Consider the following 22,002-nt stretch of genomic DNA (forward strand, 5'->3'; position numbering starts at 1 on the left):
TCCTTCGTGACGCTTACGGCAACGAGAGATTATCGCGGGCGCGAGTTTTCGAGTGGCGCAAGAGGCTCGTGTCGGGGAGAACGTCGGTCGGGGAGAACGCCGGTGGAAGACGACACAAGGCAGGGACGCCCTTCAACCTCACGGAATGAAAACAACGTGGCTCGGATTAGGGAAATCGTACAGCAAGACCGCACTATTACACTCCGCATACTATCATATGCTGTCGACATTAGTATGACAACATGCCACGAAATGTTTGCGTGATAACTTGGGGAAACGAAAGCTGAATGCTAGACTTGTGCCGCACTCCCTCACACGGGACCAGAAGGACACGCGGGCATCATTGAGCGCTGATTTTCTCTCCGAGGCAGAGAAGGATGCTGCATTCGTCGACAGCATCATTGCTGAAGACGGCACATGGTATTTTCAATACGATCCTCAAAGAGGCAGAGCGCCGAATGGCGGTCCACAAGCTCTCCGACGTCGAGAAAAGTGCGGCGACAGAAGACCAAAACAAAGACGATGCTGATAGTGTTTTTCGATGCCGGAGGTTTTATACACCACTAGTTGGTCCCACAGGGGCCGACGATGAATCAGGAGTTTTATATCCGCGTGCTCCAACACATGCGTGATGCTTCGCGACGCCCTCACCCTGACTTATGGGCACCTGGACAATTGCGCCTTCTCCACGTTAACGCACAGCCGCACATCTCTCAGCTGACAAAATTTCTCGCCATGGACAGCATTATTGTACTTCCCCATCCGCTATACTCGCCTGACCTCTCCCCATGCCCATGCGATTTTTTCCTGTTTCCTCTTGTTAAGAGAGCCCTAAATGGTCGCTGGATGGGGAGGGTGGACGCCATTCATGACGCCACGACAAATGAGCGGACAGGCCGGCCAAAAGAAGCGTTTCCCAACTGTTTCCAAGACCTCAAGAAGCGTTGGAAGCTGTGTATAGACTTCAAGGGAGACTATTTGGAAGGGGTGCTGCAAAAATGATTTCAATGTTAAATGCATTTTTTAATCGACTCAGTCTCGGAAGTTTACGCACAAAGGTTGTATTTAATGAATACTGCGGACATTTTGCATGTCCAAGCAGGTCAGCGAAAAATACGCAAACGAATACGACTGATCACGGCATCTTACACAAAAGAAACGGCAAGTGCATTTGTAAAATCCATGCAGCCTTACGGAAGAGCATGTCAAATACAAACTACAATAATGCACAATGCAATAATACGATTGAGAAAGCAATGAGACAACACAAAGAGCGGCCGAGCTAACAGCACATCAATGACGGAGGGTGAAAAAACGGGGAATTGTTAGGCAGTGTGTTCTATATAGAAGTTGTTTTTGGAAACAATGAAAACTTATATGCACTGGTGTGCGCAAAAATAGGTTCAAGACTAAATATATGCATATGGCGGGAGACGTGCGGATTCCTTCACGATGTGGTTTTCGGGTCGGATAGCAAGTAGGGACAAGTATAGTGACTGTAAGAAGTTGATGCAACTTGTTCATGTGTGCTATTCATTGCATTTAATTAGAAAGAGGAACTAACTAAAGAAGAAAGTAAAAAATAACCACTTACGTTGTCGCGTCCTACACTTAAAAGTGCACTAACGAGGAATCTGAACTCGTCTTTTAACAGCGGGAACTCTATCTACACGTTCCAGGCATTCTCAGAAACTTCTAATTATGGTCCTGTGCGACCGATTGCCCTAATTAAGTCAGATTAAACGTCCCGGCTCCCGCCTTTTTTTGAACTGAACGCGGTAGGTAGGCGGAGTCAACCAACGCGTGGAGTGCCTTTCAGCCAGTCCAGTGGCGGCTTCGCTTTCGCTTTTATTTTGTTTTTCTATTTGTCTGTCAATAAAAATTTTCAGTCACAGGCAATGTAGCCAAAAATTAGACCCACGGAAATTAAAATACACGTGGACTCTTTGATTTACGTATCAATCCATAGATGGCAGAGCGGCAAGCCGCCACAGGGCTGGCTGACGCGTTGGTTGACTCCGCCTACCTATAGCGTTGAGTTAAAAAAAGAAGGCAGGAGCCGGGAAGTTTAATTCCTTTTTAATTAGGGCAATCGGCTGCAGACGACAATAATTCGAAGTTTCGAAAAATGCCGGGAACGGGTTGATAGAGTTTCCGCGGTAAAAAGAGGAGTTAAGATTACTATTTAGTGTGCACCGTTAAGGCGGAGCTTGAGTGATTTGCAGAAATTCCTTATCCATTTATCCTACCAATGGTTTAAGCCCTTTATGCTTTGTGGTACGGGTCGAGACATCTTGTATTCCATTCATTTTCGACTGCGCAAACATAGCTTTAACAAGGTAACCATGTGGGCTCGTTGGTGTATTTCAGACATAACTTCACCAGCGAAAGCATGAGACACCAGGAGAAGAAAAACACAGGACAACGCTGGAGTTATGTCTAACATAGCTTGTTTTTCGCAAGCTGCTTCTAGAGCTTCGCTCCGGGATCCGGCAACTGCGGGAATTTTGATTGCCCTAGTGTTGACACCGCCACATATCTCACAGAAGAGCAGTCCAGGCCATCATTTAGAGCTCCTGATATCGCTGGCATGCAGGGCCGACCTCTCTTTTATGCTCTGCCCTGGGATTTTTTTCGCACGCGCTGAGGCTGTTCGGTGGTGTCCGGCTATTGAGGAAACGTTTGGAAGTTCTTTCTTAAAGTGGATTTAGGCACTGAAGGAGAGCACAGCAAAGAGCGAAGTTGACAGGACAGAGCGCTAGTGCGTCTGTGCTGTCCTTCTGCGCTCTAAGCCAATCCCGGTAATGCACCAACTAGCCTGAAAAAAATGTCCTCGCAAGTTCGAGTCTGGGTCTGTCCACGAGACATCGAACGCGCGTGTCCAATCGATATATTTTGTATTCCAACGCAAAAAAAAGTAATCATTGAAGTGCACACGGAAAAACGTATTAGAGCTTATTTTCTGAAACAAAGAAAATTCCCTTTCCGAAAAAAAACTCACAGAGCCAATTTTATGGACGGGCCAGTTTTCCGGAATTCACGGATCCTAAACTTTGGGCCGCTACATTAAAAAAAAACAATATTTGTACCTAGCTGTCCAGGAATTTTTTTTCGGCACACCTCGTACAGTCTAGCGAGGCAGTGGGTATAATTTTGTCTCCTAGGATGGGTGTCCAGTAAAAAAAAAGGAAAACAGGACACATTTTGAAAAAAAAAAATGTTCAGTGTATAGAGTAGTAACATCCGCAAATTTGAAACCGAGAGGCCTTAAACTTTTAGGTATCATTGTGTATTCTGCTAGTAATACCCATATTCATTTTGGAATGCCTGAAAGCATTCATTCATCTTTGAAAATCCACTCAATTACGAGCACAACGCGTGCGTAACGAAATTTTGAAAACTATTTACGAAAAAAGGCACCTTCAACTTCTCTGTAACTTTCAGAAATGATCCATCGGAACATGCGCAATCGCATGCATAAAAATGATGTTGCATTATGTTTGTATTTCCAGACTTACAGAGTGGCGAACGGTTTAGAATGGTCGGGTCCCACTTAAAACTCCTGATTTTTCACTTAATATCGCGATTATAGGTTTTGAATTACATTTGCGGCTAAAAGATTCACTGTTCTTTAATTGTCTTCCCCTAGGCTTCGCGCTCAGTTGCTAAAGCTGCCGCGCCAGCTCTTCTACGCTCACGAGTACAACGCTGAATCCGAGGGCGCATTTATTTCTCAGGGCCTGTCCGCGTCGCCAGAAACGGACGCCGTGAGTGCAGAAGTTGGTCTGTCTGTCGAGTGGAGAGGTTGCAATGCTTCTTTCAACCTCGTTAACGCCCCTATGAATCCGAAACGTTTATCTCCTCGTTGCGAAATAATCTTTGAGATAACCGAGAAGCACTCACGCTCGTTACGCCAGTGCCAAACAACGCTTAGTTTGAACGGAACTCCAAGGGAAACAGAGCCGACACATGTTGGAACATTCATCGCAACCGAGGGACGATTTGAAAGTAGGATGATAAACAGACGAGCGCTCACAGCTCTCTTCGTTATATTCTGTGGCCTTCATGATAAAGGTTCAGCTGTGAGACGGCGCTCGTCTGTGTTTCTTCTTCCTTTGTACTCGTCCCTCTGTAGCGCTGAATTTTCCAAGACGCATCCTCTTCAAATCACCCAGCAGCTCAGCATAATCCTGAGACACAGCCGAAACTCCGATGCACTTAGCGGGCACTCCTTATCGAGTTGGACGCCTACTGCATTCCGTTGACGTCTGGCTTCGCCTCCTCTGCACACGGTCGCCGATCTTGGCGCGTTTCGCCGGCGTCGCCCCTTCTGAGTGTGGCGGAGTGAGTGCGACTGCGCTCGGCGTGCGCCCCTTTGTCGTCGTCGTCGTGACAACGCTATCGTACGCGTCCAAGAAGGCTCACGTGCGTTTGAGTGAGAGAACTTTTGTACAACCGGTCCGCCGCGATGGCGCCAAGAAGCTTGTTTCGCCGCGCCTTCGACGACGTCGTGGTGTCGCTCATCTGCGGTGTGGGTTTCCTGCTGCTGCCGATACTCATTCCGTGCTCCCGCGCGCGCCAGTGGCTCTTTGTGCGCGTGCTCGTGTTGGCGGGATGGCTGTGGCGGGACTCCTTCGAAGGCGCCCGGCGAGACATGATGACCGCGCTGGACGACATCGAGTCTCGCGACCCCCAACTGCGCGCCGACGGAGCGGTGCGAGTGCTCGAGGTGGGCGCCGGTTACGGGGCTAACTTTGCCATGATGCGCCGCAAGGTCAAGTACTGGAACGTGGACCCCAACACCGAGTTCCAGAGTGCGTTTTTGGACACTCTGAAGAAGTACCCGAAGGTCGGTGGTCATCGTTTCTCTTCTCTCTCCGTTGGGATTGTGAAACAAAATGTAATCCATGCTATGTGCCCTCTTGTGGCCCATTCCTTTTCAGTACTTTCGACTGTGGGAACGAGGATCAGTCATTTTCAAGATCCACTCTCTGAGAACTCGCTTCTAAAGGCTTCGCTGCTTGTGTCGTCTGCTATTTTGCTGATTGGCTATGACGCGCAGTGATAGGCGTTTATTTCCCCAAGCACCAGTCTTGTGACGTTTGCTGATCAAAGTAAAAATGCTATTAATTGTTCGTCCTCCCTTTCAAGTGATATGTGACAGGAGCTTTGGATTTTGTTACCAACTGCTGATTTTCGAAGCTGCAAAGAGGAGAACGCTTGCCCTGATGTAGTATTTGGTGTGCAGCTTGTGCCCCCTGGCTCCGGCGTTTGACATCCGTAAAAAAGCGCCTATATGTTTGCGGGCTCATACGTAGAAGGGCTGAAGCTCAGTTGGTTATCATTTTTAAAAGAAGTACTTCGGTGCGCCAGCACAAGACACCATGCTGAAGAAGCACGCAGGATGGAACCCCTTCTGCGCACTTCTTACGTCTGATGTCTGGTGGTTGCCACGGCGAAACACGTTTGGAGATGCCACCACGGCGTGATATCTGTATTGCAGAACACTACTTAGTAATGTCTCGGTGGTGTAACTGTTGCCAGCTGGAGCCTTGCTGTAGAGTAGTGTCAACGGGCTGGCGGTCTCGAGTCGGTTCCCTGTCGAATGAGAGCGGTCTCGACTGAAAACACGGCGACAAAGATGTTGACGGATAAGATGGCTGATCTAGCATCTACTTCTTACTTTTACAACAAAGGTATCACTAAAGGAAAAGCACGGCGCAGCGACGCTGTCCGCGATCGCAGAGGGCCCGCCAAAGTATTAGGGGAGTCCACCAGCCGCGAGGAACAAGCCGAACGGTCAGGCACGTACTGCACCTCATGCCGTGTTTTTGTCTGCCGGGAACAGTCTCTGGCGAAAGCGTGAGAAAATTTCCTTACGCTGGAGTTACTTCAGCCCGACACGGCTGCTGCAAGCGGCTGCTACAGCTAGCTGCGCCCGCGGTATTCGTCTAGCGTGGGAATTTTCATTGTCCTAGGGCTGGCATTGCTTTTTTATCGGTGATAAGAGCTTTACCAGCCACTGCTGTTTAATCTTAACACTGCTTGCACGCAGGGAGGGCCTGTTTTTCACTGTCTGCTCCGGGTTTTTCTCGGCGTGCGCCGCGGCTGCATGTTCACTGGATCTTGGCTATCGATGAAGAGTTTTGGAAGTTGCATTCGTTCTGTCTCGGTCGTGGTGGCCGCATTTCAAATGAGTTGAAACATTGAGGTCTAGTGTACATATCTGGGTGCACGTTAGATCCGGACGCCGTTCAGTATTGCTTGCGTCGTAGGGCACGGTGTGCCTGCTACATTAAACCGGTTAACATGGAAGTTAGTTCTTGATAATCTAGCTTATCTAATACAACTTGTTTCTGACCTCATAAAATCCCAATATGTCAGTATTTTTCAGATATCATCATGCATCGCTATTGTCACGTAGTGGTGACGGCAGTCGAAGCAGCGATGAAGACGGACGAAAGGGTCTTCTAAAAGAAAACTGTTTATTGGGCTGACTTGCACCCAAATTGGACTGAATCACTCGGCGGCGGCGAAGCGACAAGCGTGCTCGGCGGTCGTCGAACAGAATGCCGGCCGCTGTCGCCCGTGCTCAATTTAAAGCTTATAGCGAACTTTCGAGATAAAGAGCGCAAAGTTACTAGAACATTCCGGAACAACGTAGAATCAGCTCTGCCTGGCTGCGATCAATCGAGATAATCTAGTCGCGTCTTGCGTAGCAAACAAAGCGATAAAGTGATGTGGCGGAAGATTTGAAAAACGAACACACTGCAAATATTCGCGGCATTACTCCCCTCTCAAAGAAGCATCGACCCGATGCATTAAAACAAATAATGCGACTAGTAAGGAAAAAAAACGGATCTTGCGACAATAGAGCATGGAAATGCAGCGGCCTTTAGCGCGCATAATACGGCTTCAGACGAACTACATGGACAACTCCTGGTCGTACGCGGCGTCGCTGGGATGCAGTCATTGCGTCAGGGATGACTTCATAATCCAGTTCACCCAGCCGACGAAGAACCTTGTACGGGCCGAAATAGCGGCGCAAAAGCTTTTCACTCAATCCACGGCGGCGAATGGGCGTCCACACCCAGACTTGGTCACCTGGCTTGTATTCCGTATTGCGTCTTCGTAGGCTGTAGCGTCTGGCGTCGGACCGCTGCTGATCTTTGATCCGTAATCGGGCAAGCCTTCGAGCTTCTTCTGCGCGTTGAAGGTAGGCGGCAACGTCGACGTTCTCTTCTTCTGTAACGTTGGGCAGCATGGCGTCTAGCGTGGTCGTGGCCTCCCTGCCATGGACGAGCCTAAAAGGCGTCATCTGGGTGGTCTCCTGCACTGCGGTGTTGTAGGCGAATACGACGTAAGGCAGGATGACATCCCAGGTTTTGTGTTCGGCATCGACATACATAGCGAGCATATCGGCGATGGTTTTGTTCAGGCGCTCGGTCAGTCCGTTGGTCTGCGGATGGTATGCAGTTGTCCTCCGGTGGCTGGTTTGGCTGTAGCGCAGGATGGCTTGCGTTAGTTCCGCCGTGAATGCTGTTCCTCTGTCCGTGATGAGCACATCGGGGGCGCCGTGTCGAAGAAGAATGCACTCCACGAAAAATTTGGCGACTTCTGCTGCTGTTCCGTTCGGTAGGGCTTTTGCCTCGGCGTAGTGGGTCAGGTAGTCGGTAGCTATGATGATCCACTTATTTCCAGATGTTGACGTTGGAAAAGGGCCAAGCAAGTCCATGCCAATCTGCTTAAAGGGGCTTGAGGGAGGTTCAGTGGGGCTCAGAAATCCTGGTGGTCGTGTGGGAGGAGTCTTTCGTCGCTGGCAATCTCGGCAGGTTTTCACATAGTGTGCGACATCGGCAGACAGTCGGGGCCAGTAATACTTGTCTTGAATGCGGCGGAGGGTGCGAGTAAACCCGAGATGTCCAGCTGTCGGCTCGTCGTGTGAAGCCTGTAGAACTTCTTCGCGGAGACAAGTAGGTACAACAAGGAGGTAGGCTGTTTTGTTTGCTGTAAAGTTCTTCACAAAGATCTCATTCTGCACACAGAGGGAAGACAGTCCTCGCTTGAATGAAGCGGGGGGTGAAGAAACCTTGCCTTCCAGGTACTCGATGAGGCCTTTTAGGTCGGGGTCCGAGCGTTGCTGCTGAGCAAAAGAGCTGGGGCTGATGGGTCCCAGGAAGGCGTCCTCATCGTCGTCCGGCGGCGGTGCATCTACAGGGGCTCGTGAGAGGCAATCGGCGTCAGAGTGCTTGCGTCCGGACTTGTAAACGACGGTGACGTCAAACTCCTGGAGAAGCAGACTCCATCGAGCGAGTCGGCCAGAGGGGTCCTTCAAATTGGCAAGCCAGCAGAGCGCGTGGTGGTCGCTGACCACCTTGAACGGTCGTCCGTAAAGGTAGGGGCGGAAATTCGACGTAGCCCAGATGATGGCAAGGCACTCCTTCTCAGTTGTCGAATAGTTAGCCTCGGCCTTGGAGAGGGAACGGCTAGCTTATGCGATGACTTTCTCCAGCCTGTCACTTTTTTGAACGAGGACGGGGCCTAGTCCCACGCTGCTTGCGTCGGTATGAACTTCAGTATCGGCGTTTTCATCAAAATGCGCAAGGATCGGTGGGGACTGTAAAAGACGCTGAAGTTCCTTGAAGGCTTCTGCTTGCGGCGCTTCCCATTTAAACGGCACGTCTGCCTTCGTCAGTTGGGTCAGGGGCTCGGTGATGCGCGAAAAGGTTTTCACAAATCGTCGGTAATATGCGCATAGTCCGAGAAATCTGCGCACTGCTTTCTTATCGGCCGGGGGTTGAAATTGTTCAAAAGCAGCTGTTTTCTGCGGGTCTGGGCGTACTCCTTCCTTGCTAACGATGTGGCCTAGAAACAGCAGCTCTTCGTAGGCAAAGTGGCATTTCTCTGCTTTAAAGGTTAGGCCAGACGACTTGATTGCGTCTAGTACTGTTCGAAGTCTTTTGAGGTGCTCTTCAAAGTTCGAGGCGATGAAAACGACGTCATCTAAATATACCAGACAAATTTGCCACTTCAAGCCTGCCAGCACTGTATCCATTACTCGCTGAAACGTCGCTGATGCGGAACAGAGACCAAGTGGCATCACCTTGAACTCAAACAGCCCATCCGGAGTGATGAATGCTGTCTTCTCGCGATCTCTTTCGTCGACCTCAATTTGCCAGTAGCCGCTCTTGAGGTCCATCGATGAGAAATATTTGGCGTTGCAGAGGCGGTCCAGTGTGTCGTCGAAGCGGGGGAGGGGGTAGGCGTCTTTCTTTGTTATGTTGTTCAAGCGGCGGTAATCCACACAGAACCGAAGTGCGCCGTCTTTCTTTCTCACTAGAACAACCGGTGCCGCCCATGGGCTGTTTGAAGGCTGGATGACTTCGTCGCGAAGCATTTCTTCGACTTGGTCCCGGATGGCTTGTCGTTCTCGCGGTGACACACGGTAGGGGCTTTGACGGAGAGGTCGGACGTGTTGATCAGTTATAATGCGATGCTTGGCAATTGGCGTTTGTCGCACCTTCGGCGATGTTGAAAAACACTCACTGTAGCTTTGAAGCAGATTGCAGATCTGGTCTTGTCTGTTCCGGTGCAGGGCTGGGTTGATGTCGAAAGTGGGCGAGTTCTCTTGGTCAGGCGAATCCTCTGCTGAGGGGTCGGAGAGGGCGAAGGAGTCTCGTAGGTCAGATATTTCGTCGAAGAAAGCGATCGTCGTTGCTCTGTTAATGTGCCGGTATTCTTCGCTGAAGTTAGTCAGCAGTACTTTCGCCTGGCCATTGCGCAAATGTGCGATGCCCCTTGCGATGCTGATTCCTCGGTCTAGGAGCAACTGCATGTTGCTCTCGATGATGGCTTCAGCGTTAATGGCTTTCGTGGCGCCTACAGTCAGGATAACGCTTGATCGGGGTGGGACGCTCACTTCTTCCTCCAGGACACTAAGGGTAACGTGATTTTCCCGAGTTTTCATCGAAGCGATGGCCTCGTCCGTCGAAAGCGTGATCAGCTTGGATCGCAGGTCGATGATCGCCTGATTCTCATTAAGGAAATCTATACCCAAGATCACTTCGCGGGAGCATTGCGGTAGCACAACAAAGGTCGCAGGATAGGCATGTCCTTTGACAGTCACTCGCACTGTGCATCGTCCTGATGGCGTAATGAGGTGGCCCCCTGCGGTGCGAATTTGTGGGCCGTCCCAAGCCGTTGTGGCTTTTCTCAGCTGCGCAGCGAATGTTCCATTCATCACCGAGTAATCGGCTCCTGTGTCGACTAGAGCTGTAACTTTCCGGCCGTCGATAGTCACTTCTAAATCAGAGGTCCTGGCTCTTGCATTGCACGTCGCTCTTGGCGTCGGGTCACGGCTTCGTCGCGTATGCGAGTCGCGGGCGGGGCGTGTGGTCGAAGCTCTTCTGGGTGGCGGCGTCGTTTTCAAGGCAGCCTGCGTCGTGGTCGGGGTTCTCATTGTGTGCGGCGTCGGTGCAGCGAGTGCCGGTTCTTCATGCGGCGTCGCGGGTGCAGCGTCTTCATGGGGCGTGGTCGGTGGAGGATCTTTGGCGTTTCGCTCTTGAGCAACCTCACCTCCAGAGGTTGCTGCCTTCAGTTTCCCCTACGGGGGCTGAGAGACCGTCCTCGTACCGCGGCTGCGTAGCTGCGGCGTGGCGACGCAAAGCGCGAGGTTGACGGCGATGGTGAGCGCGAGAAGCGGTTCGGCGTGTACTCTTCTCGACGCAGGTACTCGTCGATTTCCTGCGGACGTTGCCCGAAGCGTGGTCGTGGGGCGTTAACGGCAAATCCTCGAAGGCCGATACGTCGGTACGGGCAGTGACCAAGAATATGGCCGGCCTCACCGCAATGGAAGCACAACGGCCGGTTGTCGGAAGTCCTCCAGGCGTCGCATTTCCTGGGGCTTGAGCGTCGGTCATAGGCTGGGCGGGCGGGGGCTGGGAGGCGGCCTTTTGGAACAAGTGGCTCATCAAGTGGCTCATCTCGGGGAGGACGTGGGGGTTGTCGTTGGGGCTGGGCAGTCCTTACTGCAGCGGCGTAGGTCATGGCCTGGGGTTCTGTGGCCGTCGGGGTGTCAAGTGCCTGTTGCACTTGTTCTCGTACCACGTCCACGAGAGTCGCTGCTTGTGGCTGTGGGGAGGATGGCAGTAATCGGCGTAGCTCCTCTCGGACGATTTCGCGGATAACTTCCCGCAAGCTGTCGCTGGTTGTGGCCGGCGTGTCCGAACGGATGGCACAGGCAGAGGAAGGGCGGTTGTACTGCCGAGCTCGGACGTCGATTGTCTTCTCAATCGTGCAGGCTTCTTGCATGAATTCCTCGACTGTTTTTGGCGGCTGGCGGACGATGCTTGCAAAGAGTTGTTCTTTTACGCCGCGCATTAAAAACTGAACTTTCTTTTCCTCGGTCATCCCGGGGTCGGCGCGGCGAAATAGGCGCTTCATCTCCTCGACGTAACAACGGACGGGCTCATTCGGAAGCTGGATCCTGGACTCGAGGAGTCGTTCGGCTCTTTCTTTCCTCACGACACTGGTGAATACTTTCAATAGTTCTCCCTTGAATAGCTCCCATGTCGTAAGGGACGACTCGTAGTTTTCGTACCATGTGCGTGCGGAGCCATCCAATGAGAAGAACACGTGTCCAATTTTCGCCGCATCATCCCACTTGTTGAATGACGCCACGCGCTCAAATTGATCCAACCATTCTTCAGGGTCTTCGCCTAGGGATCCATTGAAAGTTGGCGGCACCCGCGGCTGCTGCAGTATGATCGGTGTCGACATCTTCGGCGAGGTTGCGGTGCTCGTAGCCGCGTCTTTTCGCTGTCTTGTGCGGTCCGGCAGTTTCCCGAACTCAGTCTCCTCTTCCTGGAGACGTCGGCTGGCTCGCTGAGCTGCTGGCTCGTCCTCGGGTGCGAAGCACTCAGGGCTGGCTTCACGACATGAAGGAAGCTTCCGGAACATGGAAGCTACCCCTCACCTCCACCAGATGTCACGTAGTGGTGACAGCAGTCGAAGCAGCGATGAAGACGGACGAAAGGGTCTTCTAAAAGAACTGTTTATTGGGCTGACTTGCACCCAAAATGGACTGAATCACTCGGCGGCGGCGAAGCGACAAGCGTGCTCGGCGGTCGACGAACAGAATGCCGGCCGCTGTCGGCCGTGCTCAATTTAAAGCTGAGAGCGAACTTTCGAGATAAAGAGCGCAAAGTTACTACAACATTCCGGAACAACGTAGAATCAGCTCTGCCTGGATGAGATCAATCGAGATAAATCTAGTCGCGTCTTGCGTAGCAAAACAAAGCGATAAAGTGATGTGGCGGCAGATCTGAAAAACGAACACACTGCAAATATTCGCGGCACTATTAACGACGAATATTGTGATTTAGAACAAAGTACCGCAGTGTATGAACGTATTTTTCATTTGCTGTGCTTTTTAGTGTGTCCTTTTACTATTCAATGCGTGTTGCTCACGTGGAAATTCTGTGAATTTATTTCAGTGGACTGTTGTAGAAGGGTAACAACGCCCGCTGATGACACAACTATTTTTATGCCGGTGCTCGCTACTGGTGCCCCAACTTTGAAGGTGCAGCAGCTCCATCGCCGACGCGTCAACGCGGTGTCACCCCTCCCTTGTTCGTGCAGAGCGTGCGCACTGACCTTGACTGAACGAATCAGTTTCCTCTCCTGGCAGCGCCGAAGTCAGTCGCGGCCTCTGTTTGCCGCTCACTGCGCGCACTCTTCGAACTGATATAATTTAATGTTGCAGACCTGCGTTTTTCTCAGGTCCTTGTTTGCATCACGTAGTCATGATGTCCGCTGCATCTACAAATGTACGCAATAGGAAAGGCAACGGCGTTATGGTTGTCTTCGCAGGTGCCGTTTCGATTGCATTTTGTATTTGTGGTATTGCTTGAGTACTTTCAAGCTCGTCGACGGTGTTGGTCGTTCAGAAAACCGCAGCCAGATAGCTTCGAAGGTGTGATCGCTCTTCGAAGCTTCGCCGCCGTGGGCTCGATTACGGAGGCGATTCCGATGGACGGCCGCACCGGCGCGCGAGATCTCTCCGCGGTGCCCGGCTCGGAGTGGCGCGCCTTGATAACCAATGTCACCGCTCTTCAGGGTGGAGAGGGCCATTGTTCAGTCGCCTATAGGTACAAAGTGGAGTCACGCCGGCTAGCAGCATCGACCACTGCACGATAAAGCGTTCGCTTCAGCACGAGAAGTGGCGCATTGTGCGTTACTTAACATGATGTTGAGTTAACAGGGACTTGTGCTGTTCATGAAATAAGTCATGTCGTGATTATGACATCGATATTCGCGGGCAATTTAAAAATGACATCTTGGCAGATAAACTGAGGAACAATGTCAACCAAATCTCGCTCCTCATCAGATGCATCACGAATAGGCGAGGAGGAGTTAATGAAGCCGAGACAGGAAATTAATAAAGGTCTTCGTTCTTAGCAGAGTTATCTACTCTATACCATACGTCACACTCACGGTCAGAGAAAGAGACGAACCAGATACTCAAATTAGACAGTCCAACAAGATTGCACTCAGCGTCTCCCGTCATACGTCGAATGAAGAACTATTACAGTTGGGCATTTATAATACATTAGCGGAAATGGTGCAAGCATGCGTCACCGCAAAATACGAAAGACCATCATGCAGCGAAACGGACCGTGTAGTCCTAAAAAAAGAAAGCAGCAATACAATATGAAGGAATCGGTACACACACCTTGCCACTTCCAAGACACGGGCACGAACACTTAATAGTACGTCCTCTGTACAAGAACATGCATCCACACCATACGATAAAGACAGAAGAAAGGCTGGGGCTCAAAAACTTCACAAATGATTTTCAGTTCAAGAAGACAGGGTGCACGTGGACGTGGCAGAACATACGGACAAAGTAGCTTTTTCCCTGGCAGGCGTCGACCACCGAGGTTCTCCCCTATAGCATCGGCGACGATTGGGAAAACGAAATTCCCAAAGGGGGCCGAAGAAGTTGTCATTCCTTTAGCCATTACCTCTACAACTGCCAAATACATCATAAGCGACTCTAAAACCGCAATTCGGAAATTTTCCAAAGGAAGGACTAACTGTGCAGCTATCGAATTGCTGCGAAAAATCTCCAATACCCGCCAGATCACACTGATCTGGGCCACGCCCATTCCGACCATCCTGGACATGAGGCGGCGTACCAATTTGGCCGAGGATTTGTAGTTAAGCGGGATGTGCGCTACCCCCAGCTCAGGCGGGCCAAGGAGCGAGTGTCATCGTACAAAGTAATTACAACCCAATTCAAGAAAGACAGACCAATGTTCCCAGAACCTCATAGATCTAAGTAAAACACGACAAATCATTTGGCGGCAGCTCTGAACGGACACATTCTTTGATCCGTACATTTACTCCAGATCGTTCCCAGAGCTGTAATGCCCGGTCTGTCCTCTCTGCGGACACCAAAAGGACACACCACACATGCTATACTCATGTAATCAAGACAAGCCATCGAAGACTGCAACTCTTTGCCCAGTCGCAGTGGGAGGGCGCGCTGCTCAGTTCGGACCCGGAGGTTCAACTCCGAGCCACGAAGCGGGCCGAAGAGGTCGCCGAACGACATCGTCGGTCGGCCGCCTGGCGTCCTGCCTCGAAGAGGAGCACACCGCGGGGTGGGAAACACCACCCCAAACCCGCGCCTAAGACCTCTTCTTTTATAAAGATTACCTCCTCCTCCTGTCCATAGAAATAACAAAGGAACAGTCTTCGAGGGACGGACGCTGTAAGCGGTTGGTTGGGCCAGGAGAGCGGTCTAATTGTTGTGTATTGCTGTCTAACTTTGTGCAACCCTGGAAAAACTCTGGAGCACAGAGGATGGAACGCACGACAGAAGCCGACCGGCTATCTTTTGCGTCTCACACAAGCACTTTGCTGTTTGCTCGACAGCCACGCGGTAAATGGGATTTTTGTTCATAATGATGATTATCATTTTAATGCCGCAAGAGTAGCTATTTCCAAAGAGCGCCACGGCTTAAGGTATTTTCATTTCATAAGGCGGGCTTAAAGCCTGTTTTGCAAGTATCTCCCCCGAGCGAGACTAAGCGCCAGGCCAGGGGAAAGCTTGTACCGATTGTATCACCTTTCCTTCTTTGTTCATTGTTCGGTGGCTGTTTCTTTCTTCAGCAGTTTCAACTCTTCGGCTACGATTCGCTGTCTTCGACGGCTCTAAAAATCTACGGCTGCTCTACGACACGCCAGACCCGCGAAGTTATTTTTGCGCTGGAAGTGGGTACCGTGAGCTAAAACCTCTACCCTCGTACTCCGTGACCGCCCACTTGTCTCAAGGCAAAGAGAGCCGGGAGAGCGGAAGTCACGGACTCTGAGAGGAAGGGCGAACACCCCACGTGATCGGCGCCAGAGCCCAGCTTGGGAACACAGATGGAGAAGAGGAGGATCGAGACCCAGTGAAGCAGATGGAGGGGTCGGGTAAAAGAATGCTGAACTCATACGAGTGGCTGCATATTCTATATATTGAAATGATACTTTTTAAAGCCTTTTCAGACTGAGATGAGCCAGTGCTTCGCCATCGTCTGCGTGTTTCCGATAAGAATGGCAACCACCAGCCGAGTTGGGGCTATCGCTATAGTTGGAAATGTGTTTGGACACACGCTTCAAGCGTGACGCAAACGCAATGTCTTAGCTTCTGCCGCACGCGCCGCCCAAAATAAGTTCCTTACCCCTATCTTCTGCCCGTTTCTGGGCGCACGGGAGGACATCCTGCGGCCTGCCTATGTTTCGCCAGTAGACGGACGTGTGCTGTGTGCCTAGCCGCGGCTCGAACGCGAGTGGAATTGGTAGGGGCGAGTTCATCCTACAGCCACCAAACAACGCAGGCAGCCTCGGATTCTTTTGTTTTTAATTGCTTGTCTCGCTTTGCTGAACAGCAACACATTGTCGCGCCAGAAAAACTGGCCTCGGCGCTCGCCCTACCGCGTGCGCCCTCAAGCGAGTGCATTGTCAGAGCCGAAATTGTGCATGCTGCTTTATCTTGTTTTACGCGGTTTTAGTTACTTGCATAGAACATCAGAAAGAACATGAGAAAAACGCCTAAATAGCTAGCTCGGTGGGATTAATAAACCCCCAAAAAACACAGCTAACGAGCAATGCCTCCAACCTTTTTTGTATTTTGTTTCGGACCTGCGGCGCCATTTCTAGCAAACAGAGGAACTCTTAATATCAAGTTTTGAAAATTAATTTCATTTGTAATTTTGTTTTCGTCTGCATAAATGAATAGCCAGCACAAATAAAAAGAAAAACGTTACAGATCACATCATTTTCTTCTTTACTTTTACATCAATTAACACTTTTTAACATGCTGTGCTATTTCTTGACCTCTTTTTTTTCGTGTTATACTCTTTCGACGTCCAAGGCTTTTTTGACGTCGTCCCACAACATCGACGTCCATGGTTTTTTATTCGCCTATAATTACGCCACATCAGCCAACGCCTTATTGTTGATTAATTATGGCTAATTAATCACATTTTAATCGAGTGCAAACCTTCATCCGGCTTGGGGGCGCATTTTTCCACAATTTCGACGTCCACGACTGTTACTCCTAAATCCTCCTCAAACGACGGAAGGGCTGCCGACATGTTTTGCGACATGTTTTGCAACGCATTAATTTAAATGCATTCCTTTGTGATTTTCTTTTCTGCGTCAGAAGCATTGCCCTCTTTGAACATTCAACGCTTTCTGATGTTCCATCCCCACGGCGACCAAACGACGCCTACTCGCCAAGGCTAGGAGCTCTTCAAGTGCAGAAACATTCCCACAATTTGCGATGCTTTGTCGCCTGAATTCTGTGGTGCAGATATCTGAAGGCAAAGAAAAAGCTGTGCGCGCATTTCATTTCCACGAACGTGAGAAATTTAGTGAGAAAGAGTAAATCGGCATCGACGGACTGGTTGTGAAGCGAGCGGTCCGCTCTTCGACAAACGCCGCCATGTTTTCTCACACTCAAAGCGCGGTTGGGGCAGTGTACATAGTGTTGTGCGCGTGTGCTTTCTCTTCTTTTTTGGACTCAACAGGCGTGCAACCTGTATATATGTATTATTGTGCAAATAGTGTATTTGTGCATGTTGCCTCTCCCCCTATCCTTTCTTACTGTCCCCTCACCTATTTTATATCATTTCTCTATTCTGCCTGCTATCCTTTATTTCCGCTGCTCCAGCTCAGACGCCTCCGTAGTGATGGCAGATTCCGGGCCTAGCAAAAACCTTTTCCTTCCTTTTGAATTTTATATTTCTTTATTTTTGACCAAACACTACTACTACTACTACTACTGCTACTACTACTACTACTACTACTACTACTACTACTACTACTACTACTACTAATACTACTACTACTAGATGCTATTTCGGAAGAATAGCGTTCGGCCGTAACGCAAACTCGATGCGCGAGGTGTTGCTTGTGTTCCGCTCATGCGGATTACAACGCCCCAAATTTCTTCGAGGCATCAATTCTTGGGGTCCCTAATCTAAAACTGCTATCTGCGACCTGTGACGTGGATGAAACTATATGCGTGCAACAACCTCTATTCACGGCCGTTAGTGTGCTGTAATATGCGTAATATTTTCACAGATGGGAGGAGGGTAGGGCCGTCCATAGGCCCTCCGTTCCCTTCAGATCGAAAGCTTTTTACATTTGGACGAATGGATCACTCGGATACTTAAGTTGTGCCTGTCGGCTGGCACGCACCTGCAGTCCTTGCACGTTCCACGGCTAACAATATCGGTCCGTACGTGCCAAAGTATTGTTGCGCAGTTGGAGCGTGCAAGAGAAGGATGTGCAGCCGAATGCGGGAGAGGGTCATGCGGTTTGTAAGGTAAGAGAATTGGAGAATTGACTGGCGTATCGAGGGGGGGGGGGGGGGGTTGCCCTGCAGTGGATGTAATGTGGCTATGAATGAGCGCAAAGGACGGGACCGGACACGCGCGCTCGTGTCGTTCGTCTTCTTGTCCCGTCCTTTGTGCTCACTTGTCGTCATGTAAAACCAAACTAGCCCAACTTTAGGTCTGGCGTAATGTGTCTTATGATGATGATCAGCTTTGCCACTACATGTTCCTAGAACTCGAGTAAAGCGCCATTTAGAATAATGCTATTTTTTAACTGTGGTCAGTGCTGCTCTGGAGGCTGCTAGTGAGGTATTTTCATTCACCCGCCTCACCCACTGCAGGTGGAGATGGAGCGCTGGGTGCCCGGCTACGGTGAAGATATGCACCAGGTTCCCGACGACCACTTCGACGTGGTCCTCGTTACGCACCTGCTCTGCTCCGTCAACTGCGCCGAAAAGGTGCTGCAGGAGTGCCGCCGAGTGCTCGTGAAGGTATTTGAAGCGGCCTGCACCCCTTGCGTGGCACTGAACAACACCATAAGTCGTTTTCTCACTTTGGTTTCCGCTTTGAAAAAAGTGCGAAATCCGAAATATATGACTAGGTCTGCAAAGATAACCTTTTATCGTACTTCTCAGTCGATACACGTTGATGTCAAAGAATGTCTTCTCAAACGTGCTTTTTGCCTAACGGTTTTAGGCGAGTGATTATTGCTTGGTTAATTATGTGCAGTCAATTCGAGGCAGAAATTGTTCGGCGTTTCTTGAAACAGGGATACGTTTGTCAGCATGCATCCAACGTGCGAGGAGAGCGTACCGCCGCGCTCAGCATGACTTGCAGCGGGCGGGACGTGGGTGTAGCGCTTTCTGGAGGCATGCCTGCCAACAATCGGCACGCATGAAAATTATACGTTGAAATCAAAGGGCCGCTGAGGAGAAACTGAAGTTGGCTTGTATCAATGGAATGCCAGCTGCTAACCACAAAAAAGCCGCTCTTACTTACAACAAAGCTCTTATAAAGTAGAAAATGGCACAAACAAAAGTGTACGGGTATCGCAGCGAGAGGTCCATCTCGCATGCACAAGCGTGATGACGAGGTAGGAGAAAAGAGGTTGCGAATCTCTGAGGCTTACAAACGTGCATCAAGGTTACGGGTTTGATCGATATTGAAGTATAAGTTTTGTTATTCAACCGCTAGTGCTCTTTTATGACTCGAGGAAGGCGAAAAAAAGACAACCTGAATGTCAGAAGTCGAAGAAAACCTGATTGGCGGCGCAACAGGCGGCCAGCTCAGTTTCAGTATGTGTAGGGGTGCTTCGCGGCTATGCGTTCTGTGTGCTCGCATGGATTCATTACGCGCCTCTATTTACAAGGGCGGATCAGCAGAGGACCTCCTGGCTCCTCTCTAAGTGCTCTTCCGACAAAGTTAGTGCAACGACATGCCCCTGCGACAAGGAAATAGAGCTGTGTAAAGCGCGATTCAGCTCAAGTTAAGGACAGTGCGGCGAGCTATGGAAAGAAACATGATAGGTACGTGTAACGTTAAGAGACCGGAAGCGGGCAGAGTGGGTGAGGGAACAAAAGCGGGATTGTTTCCTTCTAGTAGAAATCAAGAGGAAGAAATGGGTTTGGGCAGGGCATGTAATGCGAAGGCAAGATAACCGCTGGTACTTCAGGGTAATGGAGTGAATTCCAAGAGAAGTGAAGCGTAGCACAGGGCGGCAGAAATTTTGGTGGCGGGATGAGATTAACCAGTTTGCGGGGAGAGGGTGACCGCAGCTGGTACAGCACAGAGTTGATTGGAGAGACATGGCAGACGCCTTTGCCCTGCAGAGGACATAGTCAGGCTGGTGATGATGAGGACCTACTACATACAGAGGGTATCAGAACCGTCAGATGGAGCACTCTCCATTCCGTTCTTCCCCACAGGGCGGCCGCCTGGTATTCATGGAACACGTGGCGCAGCCCAAGGGAAGCCTGGGCCGGCTCCTGCAGAGCCTGCTTACTCCTGTGTGGAGGATCGTCTGCTGTGGCTGCTGCCTGAACCGAGACTCAGGCGACATCATCAGGAGCGCCGGCTTCGCAGAGGTGCACATGAAGGAGACACATGTGGAGATGCCCATCATCCTCACCCGCCATGTGTACGGCTACGCCGTGGCGTAGCCGCACATGGCACGCCTTCGCCGGAAGCCCAAGACCCTGTACCAGCCGTGGAACGCGACGTAGCGGCTTTCTCTTTGGCCGTCGCGTTTAGGCTGTTCTGAGGTTGTGCACGTCGAAAATATGGGAAATTTTCTAAGGATTTACAGGTTGAAACAAAGCATACCTCAATATTTTATGATTCGGTTCTGTAGAGATAGAATCCTCTTGCCATTCATTCTGTAAAGTTGGTAATGTGAACATTTTTTTTTTTGCTGTGACAAGTTAATTTCCATAGTGTAAATGGCTTACCCAACACGAACTTTATGAGAAGAGCAATATTGCTCTTTCGGTTAACCTCCCTGCCTTTCCTCCTCCTCCTACTGTTAGTAGTCAAGCCTCCGTGAACAGCTTGTCACAAATATACACAAGGAACATTTAAGAATAAGGTTGCATTCAAAGTAGAAAGGCGACCTATTTGGTGGTCCCTGAAGATGACACCAGGGCTGTCCATGGGGATAGAGGAAGAGAAATTGAGAGGACGTACTATCGTGAGCAGATCTAAGAAACCGCCCTTCCAAACTGCCATCCGTGCCACTCTGCTGCGGGGCGCCACATGACCGTCGAGACCGGCGCGGAGGCCCGGCATCGACACCAGAAGTGCCTTATCAGGTGGCGCACCCACGCAGATTTACACAGGTGGAAATCTGAGGGGTGGTCCCTTATTTTTGCCAACGATTATTCGTTGAGAACGGACTGAAGTTTTTCTATTACAGACAACATATATGTAGTCGTGGGACATGTCCACTAGGCAGTGAATTCAACAAGAAAAATAAACACTATTTTTCTCGTCCACTTGGCAAGCTGCTGCTAAGGAGGTTGAATTGCTTCTTCTATAAAGCAATCGATCTAGTGCTCAAGCAATTTTCACGTCCCCTGCTGATGTACAAGACCTCACAAGTCTGATTATGTAACCGCGTACACCTCCTGCCAAGCACCCATGTAAGATCAAAATAAGATCAAATGCTGGCACGAGCATGTAACGCCTGCGGCGCCTCGCGAGCCGGGCAGCATTGACTACCGGAGCCCTGGACTAGGGACCCGACAACTGAAGATGCCGGAAACGACATTTAATTTTACAAAATGAAGCTCTCTCTCTCGCGGGAAAAAAGTACTCTTTGCTAGAGAATAAACCATCGCAGAGTGCTCTCCGTGACGGTCGTTTAGGCAGCATCCTCACTCCCCATATAACAAGTAAGTAGTAAGAATTTGGATTTCCAGAAGGAACGCGTATTAATGAGCTGCACCACTTGGCCTTGCTGGCTCGCAGTTTTGTTATGAAAGCACGTGGTTTGTAGATGAAGAATTTCATTTAGTGTTTTTAGCGTGAATCCTGTACTTTTATTTCCCGTATTGTGAGGCGCCTGCTTTTGTGTATAAGTCAGGGATAGATGTTGAAGATGTTGAACATTTACCTTGCTGTCATTTGTAAACAAATTCGCGATATTCTGCTGTGGAGACGTGACTCGAGGGTGGACAGAAACGATTGTGGATTGTGCCAACATGAGCATTCAGTGGTGTCAGACAGTACAGCCACATAGGGTGCAATATGAAAGAGTGGCTGTCGCCGCAAAAGTTTGCTTATGTGACCTTCGGCCATTAAGCGCGAGGGTGGAGAGCCTGTTAATATGGAAGAGACTGCACTTTTGCTGTGTCATCGTCCCCCCCCCCCCCCCCCCCCCCGGGGGCGGACGTACACTAATAGCCTGCCCGGTGATATTCCTCTAATGTGTGGTCTGTGCAGTGCTAATCTCTATAGCGTGTCCTAAAAACTGCTTATCCTGTGCGTTACTGTGTCATTTTGTTGCTTGCTCTTATTCTTGCAGAGACGACCTGAGCATCCACAGGAATGTACTGCAATAAAGGTTTTTGCATTCTCAATTGCTCTCAGGGATGGTTTTCTGTTTTCACTCCAG

At 50.2% G+C, this 22,002-nt stretch overlaps 1 protein-coding gene across 1 annotated transcript; it reads left to right on the forward strand.

The window, feature by feature from the left end:
* Positions 1-4,342: 4,342 nt before the first annotated feature.
* Positions 4,343-21,967, forward strand: LOC144099574 (thiol S-methyltransferase TMT1B-like). The gene is made up of 3 exons (XM_077632994.1): positions 4,343-4,849; positions 18,233-18,382; positions 19,817-21,967. Exons 1-3 carry the CDS (start codon positions 4,469-4,471, stop codon positions 20,048-20,050), a joined length of 765 nt encoding a protein of 254 aa, XP_077489120.1. The 5' UTR covers positions 4,343-4,468; the 3' UTR covers positions 20,051-21,967.
* The last annotated feature ends 35 nt before the right edge of the window (positions 21,968-22,002 follow it).

This window comes from Amblyomma americanum, chromosome 7 (assembly GCF_052857255.1).
Source record: "Amblyomma americanum isolate KBUSLIRL-KWMA chromosome 7, ASM5285725v1, whole genome shotgun sequence".
In the NCBI taxonomy this organism is placed as follows: domain Eukaryota; kingdom Metazoa; phylum Arthropoda; class Arachnida; order Ixodida; family Ixodidae; genus Amblyomma; species Amblyomma americanum.

Coding starts and splice junctions, on each gene's coding strand:
- LOC144099574 (XM_077632994.1), top strand. CDS start 4,469: ATGGCGCCAAGAAGCTTGTTTCGCCGCGCCTTCGACGACGTCGTGGTG. Junction 4,850..18,232: donor CTCTGAAGAAGTACCCGAAG/GTCGGTGGTCAT, acceptor CACCCACTGCAG/GTGGAGATGGAGCGCTGGGT. Junction 18,383..19,816: donor GCCGCCGAGTGCTCGTGAAG/GTATTTGAAGCG, acceptor TCTTCCCCACAG/GGCGGCCGCCTGGTATTCAT.